Raw genomic sequence first — 8,487 nt, forward strand, 5'->3', positions numbered from 1 at the left:
GCAGAGGATGAGATGGTTAGATAGCATCACTGAAGCAATGAGCATGAAACTGGGCAAACTCAGGGAGGCAGTGAAGAACAGGAAGGCCTGGCGCAATATGGTTCATGGGGTCACGAAGAGTCGGACACGACTTAACGACTAAACAACAACAACCTGGCTGCTACTTAGCCTCTTCATACCTATGAGAGCAGTAAGGGTATACTTACTTTTTCATAGCTGGCGTCTCCATTTTGGCTTTCTTTCTGTAAAATAAATGATGACATGGTGTAATATGTCATGTGTTGTTGTTCATCTGAGGTTGTATTTAGCTACTTTTGAGAACTGCTAAGGACCAAATGATTTTTATTATATCCTAATACGTAAAACCATACTTTCTTTTTCACAGGACTGTATATATATTTCCTGAAAATGAAGGTAAAAACTAATGCAAAGTAGTATAAAGTAAGAAAAGAACAAAAGAAAGAGATCAACGAGAAAGCTAAAAAATGGTTCTTGTGCTGACAGCCATGAAGGTGTTTTTGGGCAGAACCTGGGTTTGTATCTTTTCCATATTCTCAATATGGCACATCTAACATAATTGTTTTTAAAATCCATATTAACGTTGATTTTGTTGTACCACAAATATCCATGCCACCCAAATCTCAGGTTGTGTCCTTCGAAATCCAAGGGCCTTATATTTCTCAGCAGCACCCTCTTTTTCATCCAAATCAAACACAAAGCTGCAAAATACCATTTCAAATCAGGTAGACCCAATCCTCCTCTTCCTTGCATCTTGTAACACCTTATATTTAACTTGTGTCTTTTTTTTCCATTGACATACAAATTTAGGTATACCGTTCTGCCACTGTTTAAATGATGCATCAGTTGTCAAAACAGGTATTGTCTGAAACAAAAACATCATTCTAGGCAAGACATTCATTTTTTTCACAGAAATTCTTTTCAGCAAAGACAGTTGTAGTTTCTCCCATCTTAACATGTCTTTTTAACTTTATTCCATGTCTTAACATATTTAATTTGAAATTACATGCAGTTCATATTTGTCATAGTGATATTCATATATTTTACTTTCTTCTCAATCTTAAAACCCATTTTATTCATAAATTATGTTTGACCTTCTATGTTTATATTTTTTTGGTAACATCTTCATCTTCTGTTTATTAATCTTAAAGCCTGCTAATGCAGCAAATTCTTTTAATTTGCCCATTAATATTTCAATTCCCTTTTAGAGGATCTAGGGGTTTTAAGGGCTGATAGGAATAGACTAATTTGACTTCTCTGGTGCTGGTACTTTTCAGATGTGCAGCAAGTAGATATGGGGAACCAATAAAACAACAAATGGACAAGTGGAAGAATTGCCAAACTATATTCTTTTATCACAGTCAGGAAGTGATGATTTCTCTCAATGTTAAACATGGACTAATATATATACATATTCTTTTTTTAAATACATTACTTAATTGTCTACTTGTTGAGAAATCTCCCTTATAAAAATGTTACAGCCAAATAAATTTAGAGTGGAAATTTCCAGTGACTGAAATACTGTTCCTTTACTAAGAAGATAAGGCTGATTTAAATATCAACCTTTCTCCTAGACAGAATTTTTCATCTCATTAGTCAACATAAATTAAATTATTCAGTGTAAGTACTTTGCATTAACAGAGCAATCAATTTCTACTAATCCCTTTTGCTGTTCTTCCCACAGAGAGCACAGAATGCCAAATCTTACATCCGACTCTGGGTTCCTGCTTCTGGAATTTTCTCAAGTTCGAGAGTTACAGATCTTACACTTCTCCCTATTTCTAGCCGTATACCTGATCACCCTGCTGGGGAATCTTTTCACCATCATTTCAATTACTCTTGACCATCATCTGCACACACCAATGTACTTCTTCTTAATGAACTTAGCAATTATTGATATAGGTTCCATTTCAGCCATTGTACCCAAATCCATGTTGAATTCACTCAGGAACAGCAATTTTATTTCTTATCCTGAATGTGCCATTCAAGTTTTCTTTTTCTTTTTCTTTGATGCATCTGAAATCTCTCTCTTAACAGTAATGGCACATGACCGACATGTTGCTATTTGCAATCCATTACAATATGAAGCAATAATGAACAGTGGAGCCTGCATTGAAATGGTAGCCATTGTGTGGGTAGTTGGTTTTCTTTATGCCATATTGCACACCAGTGGCACATTTTCAATAACTTTCTGTTCCAATAAAGTTGACCAATTTTTCTGTGAAATCCCCAAACTACTGAAACTTTCTTGCTCTAACCTATACCTAGTGGAAGTTGTTCTTCTCATAGTGGGTGCTAGCCTAGGGGTGGGATGTTTTATCTTCATCATTGTAAGTTATGTATGGATCTTCAGAGCTGTACTTCAAATCCCTTCTGTACAGGGACGGCAAAAGGCCCTCTCCACCTGCCTCCCACACCTCATTGTTGTCTCGCTGCTTATTTGTATTGGGTTTTTTGTTTATGCCAGACCTCCCAGCAACAGTTCATCTGATTTAGACTTAGCTTTTGCCGTGATATATGTGATTATTCCTCCTATGATGAATCCATTCATCTACAGCATTAGAAATAAAGAGTTTCAGAATGCCTTGTGTAAGTTCTTAAATTTTAGGCAACGTTTCCACACCCTTTCAGGTTTGTTTCAAAGTTATTGGAAATGTAGGATTCTATTTTCCAAACAGACTTCTTCCCTGCATGATATGTATACTTCATAATTTATTTTGAAATACCTATTTTTTGTAGGCATAGCCAGGGTATTCTGGACAGTAATTAAACTCAATATTAATCCTACTTAATATGCAAAATGAAAAAAGGAAGGGAAGGGAAGGGAAGGGAAGAGAAGAGAAGAGAAGAGAAGAGAAGAGAAGAGAAGAGAAGAGAAGAGAAGAGAAGAGAAGAGAAGAGAAGAGAAGAGAAGAGAACTTGATGGCATATTTTATTTTGCCAGCCAAATTATTATCCATGAGATTTAATTTTACTTTACTTTACTTATTTACTAGGTTCAGATTTCCATACTTCCACAAAAGTTGAATATTGAAATAATGGAATGGAATGATACTCCAGGAGTTATTTTAAAGAATGTTACCATATATTTGGGATAGGGGGCAAGGGCAGGGAGAAAATAATGTTTTTATTTATTTATTACAATTGCTTTTATGCCACTTTAATAACAAGGAGGAGGGGGGGAAGGGGAAGAGGGAGGAGGAGGAGGAGGAGGAGGAGGAGGAGCAGCAGCAGCAGCAGCAGCAGCAGCAGCAGCAACAGCAACAGCAACAGCAACAGCAACAGCAGCAGCAGTGCAACCCAGAAAAGCAGTACATGTCGCTAATGGAAATGTATAGCAAAAGTCCAGCCTATTGAAGAAGAAATTGCTGATAGAAAGAGGAATCTGGAATGCTCTATTGAGCATAAGTTTGCAATAAAACATGTGGACTAAGTTTTGGATCCTTCAATGGTGTCAGTGTTTTCTTTTGCCTGTAGTTTTCCTATGTTGAAAGAAGAACTAAAGAGTTTATTGTACTTCTCTTTTCTCCCACTTCATAGAGTGGGTCATGTCAGCAGAGCGGAACCTGTGGAAATTATATTTTTTGCCAAAAATAAACAAATGATTTTACCCCATATAATGGGGTGAACATAATTTTATTCATGGGTGGCTGAGGAAAAACTAGGGAGGACATTCAGTGTCTCATGATGAAGAGGAGAGTTTGGCATGGTTGCTCAGAAATTTTCACCAATGCATATTCTCTGTAACATTAGAATATAAATAGACATTTATGGCATTTAATCCCTTACAGGGAGGAATGGAACATGTTCTCCTCTTTAGTATATGCAGGGAGTCTCCTGAAATATAGATGGATTTTGTCTCTTCTGAACCCAAAGTCCCTGCATATTCTGGTACAGCAACTGATTTCTGTATCCACAAATGTTTTATGTATGCAAATGTCTGTCTTGTGTTTATGATGGTAGTATATAATTGGGAACATAAATATGTTTCCATAAATGTGTTTTTCACAAGTATACTTTTTACTGTATACTATTTATCTGTGTCTGTCTTTATTGAAAATATTTATAGTCAGGAAACACATATAACCATTATATCTTCATCCTTCATCCTGAAATACAATGGCTGGATAATCAATAAAAGTTGTTTTATAAAAATCTTTGACAGTATGTTATAATACTAATAATACTAATATAATACTACTAATAATAAAGACACCTGTTCAGGTGGTCTTTAGAAAATAATGTCACAGTTGCAAATGAATCCAAGTGATTTTATCTGACAGATGCTGAGCAAATTCCTCTGCACAACCTTGCAAAAGGTTTTCCAGGCCCCTTTACCGAAGAGGGCTCCTACCATCTGAAACAGGGCTGAAGGGCAACAATTTGCAGATGCAATAAGAGAGGAGGAATACTGTCACTTCACCACCCTTACTGCCACAAGTTAGGCCTTAATAGCAGCCTTAACTCGTGTTCGGTTGAGTTTGTCATTAGATGCTCTAGACATCTCTTTTCTGTTTCATCTCCGTCAGCCCCTCCATAAATCATGGGGAGTTACAGGAACCTCAGTAGGGGAGAGGTTGCATAGGCACAATCTGATCCAAAGTCTCAGCTGCCTTTTTATTCCAGGCAACCACCAAGGCTTCAGATGGACCGTGCAGCAGACCAACTTTTATAACAGAAATAGATTTGCTGGATGGTAGGAAAAAAGCTAAAGATGGTTAACAGTACTGCTGATAAAGTAAGTTTTGATAAAGAAAGTATGATTGAAGTTATTTATCTTTTAGGAAATGGGATATTTATTTTTGCACAATCCTGAGCCCAATGAAACCATTAGTTTTATTCATGAGGGAGTTAGCAATATTAATGTATTAATCGATAGGGCTGTGGTATCACAAAATGTGAAAACACTTACAGTAGCCTGTTTTTTAAAGTCCTGCAGAAGGGAAGATAACATTTTTGTTCATTTGTTTTTAGTTGTGGGGGTTAGGGTTTATGCCAAAGGAATTTATAATCATATTAGTTGCTGATGAGGTGACAGATATGAATTTACAGATGTTCTAATTATAATACACCAATACACATACCTCACAATTGGTATTTCTTTCATGGTAGATAAACAAACAAAAACTAAGATAGATTAGACATAAATTCACATGTCCTGACCAAGGGTAGGAAAAAAGTTTCTATGGATTCCATAAAATCAGTAAAAAAAAAAAATCCATATATTGAGTGGAATTACATTTATACTTTTATTCATTTGCGGAGAATGATAACAAGTCATGATCTAATGATAGTTATTGATCAATTATACTCAGTGGGAAAAGGTCTCCTGAAATATGCATGTTTCCATGTTTATTAGCTGTTTACATTCAGTAAGAAAATAGAACCAAATCTACTGTGGTGGGGAAGGGGCGGGGACACCAATACTTTTGGAGAGCAGTTATGCAGGACTCCTGGGGACTAAGCAGATCTAAAAAGTACAGATTATATATATTTTCCTCCCATGCAAAAGATGAATTAGAGCCAATTTTGCCTAGAAGAGATTATACACGCAATGCCCAGTTTCAAAGGAGGAATTTAGATGCTTCAATGAATACATAAATGTGAAAGTCTATTGAGCAAAAACCAGGTTAGAAGTAGGATTACATTTATTCTTGATTATGAGCAAAGTAAGTCAATGCCTTTCCTTTCGTTATTCTAATTTTCATTCTCTCTCTCATCTATCTAAATTTTTATTCTATCTATCTATCATCTATCTATCTATCAATCATTTATTTCTATATTTTCCACCATATACCTTCCTGTTTTTCCTTCTACTACTTTTACTGTTGCTAAAGAAGTGTATATATTGCCTTATTTGTATGGCAACCAGTGAAAAACTGCTTTGATAGGTCTAGATCTGTACATTAGATTGCAAAGAAATGATGCTTTGAGTTCATCACATCTTGTATTTATTCCTATAAAACTAGTTGGACTAAATAATTATGTTTCTGAACACATTATTGCTGCAAAAAATATTACATAAACTAGCAGTTTCACCCTCCATAACAGATAGCTCTTTGTAGAATGATCAGAAATTTGAATGAGAATTCTTGTAAGACTGTCCAAAAACTACTGTATATACTTTATGTCTGCACATCCCTATGTCTATATCTCTCTCTTGAACCAGTGTTCACCAAGGACAATGTTCTTATAAAAGTTGTTTTTATTACAGTATTTAGACAATATATTATACCATTTTAAGAGAAGAAATATAGCTTGGCCTCTTTTCTTTTTGACATGATGAATAAGGAATACTTAGCTACAACAAACTAGAGCTGAGTAACTTTAGTCACTCTGTTGGACACGTCATGTGTATTTGTGTTTCTTGGTGATGGGAGGGCTGGATGTTAAAATAACACCAATTATAGAAATATTTTGATGATTTATGATGCTTAAAATTCTGCCTTCTGAAGTTTTATCAGACTTAAAAAAATATGACTGCTAACTACTATGAGGATAAGGAGAATATATGAAATCATGATCCCCATCCTTTTCTATTCTTCAGCTTTCAAGGATCAACATGAACTGAATGGATCTGCATAAAAGTTTTCAACAATGGGCAATCAGTCGTAAGTACTAATTATTTGCAAATAATTTGTTTGTTTTTTTCTCCTACAGATAATGACACACTTTAAACTTCCACCCAGGATGCCAAATCTTACCACCCCTACTGAATTCCTACTCCTGGAGTTTTCTGAAGTCTATAAACTACAGATCTTATACTTTCTCCTGTTCCTAGCAATGTACCTAACCTCCCTTGCAGGCAACATTTTCATTGTTATTGTAATCATCACAAATCATCGTTTGCACTCTCCAATGTATTTCTTCTTAATGAATTTGGCCCTTATGGATATAGGTTCCATTTCAGTCATTGTACCCAAATCTATGGTTAATTCACTCATGAACAGCAGGCTCATTTCTTATTCTGAATGCATTGTTCAAGTTTTTTTCTTACTGTGTTTTGAGGCCTCTGAGTACTTCCTTTTAACAGTAATGGCTCATGACCGTCATGTTGCAATTTGTAATCCTCTCCAATATGAGACCATCATGAATAAAGAAGCCTGTATCCAGATGGTAGCCATTGTCTGGATTGTTAGTCTTCTTTATGCGATATTGCATACAAGTGGCACATTTTCGATAAGGTTCTGTTCCAATAAGGTTGATCAGTTTTTTTGTGAAATTCCCAAATTACTTAAACTCTCTTGCTCTGACTTATACCTAGTTGAAGTTGGATTTATTGCCTTTTGTGGTATCCTAATATGTGGATGTTTTGTCTTTGTTGTTGCAACGTATGTGTGGATTTTCACTGCCGTGCTCAAAATTCCTTCTGTACATGGACAGAAAAAAGCCATCCGCACGTGCCTCCCTCACCTCAGTGTCTTCTCCTTGATGATGTCCACTGGACTCTTTGTTTATTTAAGGCCACCCAGTAACACTTCATCTGATCTGGAATTAACCTTTGTGGTGATATATGCAATCCTTCCTCCTATGCTGAATCCATTTATTTACAGCATGAGAAATAAGGAGTTCCAAAATGCCTTGTGGAATTTATTTGGTAATTTTCAAATACAACTTAACAGGTTTGTTCTTAATTCTTTGGGAAAGTGATTTTTTTGCTTTATCATAATATTCTACCAAACCTTGGGGGTGGGGTTATCTCTCTATATGTGTAAATAATAAAATCTATTGTACTAAAATTTTAATGTGCAGCTCCTGTATAATTTGTCATATTCCAATAAATATTTTCTGTATATTTTTCACATATATGTTCACTAAGTTTGAAAAAGCTGAGTTTCTTCCAAAACTGTTTGGTTATTCTCACTAAAATTGGAGCTTTGGGGCCCAAAGCAGGAACAATTAAAATTTCTTTAATAATTACATGAAACACTAACAAAGCAACTATAGGAAAACTTAAAATGTTTCCAGATGTTTTGTACCACTGTCTTCATTTCTAGAGAGGGATAATAAAAGCTGATTCCAAAAGGGAATTGGAGGCACCAGGTTGCCTACCTCTGCACTAAAAGTTTGGCAAAATAAAAATGAGAATTTGATTGACTGATTATCTTGATGCACGAACAGGAGAATCAGGTCATCGCTGTTTGCCCCAGTTATAAAATCCTGGACATTTGGCACATTCATGGCAGTTGGAATGAGAACATTTTATATGGTCCAGCCATCATTAAAAAAAAAATGATTAAACTCTTTTCCTGCTTCATGTTCATAGATAGATAGATAATTATCTATCTATCTATCTATCTATCTATCTATCTATCTATCTATCTATCTATCTATCTATCTATCTAGCCGTCAGCCAGCCAGCCAGCCAGCCAGCCAGCCAGCCAGCCAGCCAGCCAGCCAGCCAGCCATCTATACACCCACCCACCATGTTGTTTTATTATGTGTGTATGTGTGTTTGCACTTGTATTT

The 8,487-nt window shown here is 35.6% G+C and overlaps 2 protein-coding genes across 2 annotated transcripts; both read left to right on the top strand.

Moving 5' to 3' along the window:
• The first annotated feature begins 1,712 nt into the window (after positions 1-1,712).
• Positions 1,713-3,045, top strand: LOC148215517 (olfactory receptor 14A2-like). The gene is made up of 2 exons (XM_088142909.1): positions 1,713-2,607; positions 2,963-3,045. The coding sequence occupies exons 1-2, from the start codon at positions 1,713-1,715 to the stop codon at positions 3,043-3,045; spliced, it is 978 nt and encodes a 325-aa protein (XP_087999035.1).
• Positions 3,046-4,982: 1,937 nt separating this feature from the next.
• Positions 4,983-7,668, top strand: LOC112542994 (olfactory receptor 14A16-like). Its single transcript, XM_025177036.2, has 2 exons — positions 4,983-5,000; positions 6,751-7,668. Exon 2 carries the CDS (start codon positions 6,802-6,804, stop codon positions 7,666-7,668), a length of 867 nt encoding a protein of 288 aa, XP_025032804.1. The 5' UTR covers positions 4,983-5,000; positions 6,751-6,801.
• The last annotated feature ends 819 nt before the right edge of the window (positions 7,669-8,487 follow it).

Source organism: Python bivittatus, unplaced genomic scaffold (genome assembly GCF_059951505.1).
Source record: "Python bivittatus isolate LINGU-HERP-01145 unplaced genomic scaffold, Pbiv_v1 ctg000470_np1212, whole genome shotgun sequence".
Taxonomy (NCBI): Eukaryota; Metazoa; Chordata; class Lepidosauria; order Squamata; family Pythonidae; genus Python; species Python bivittatus.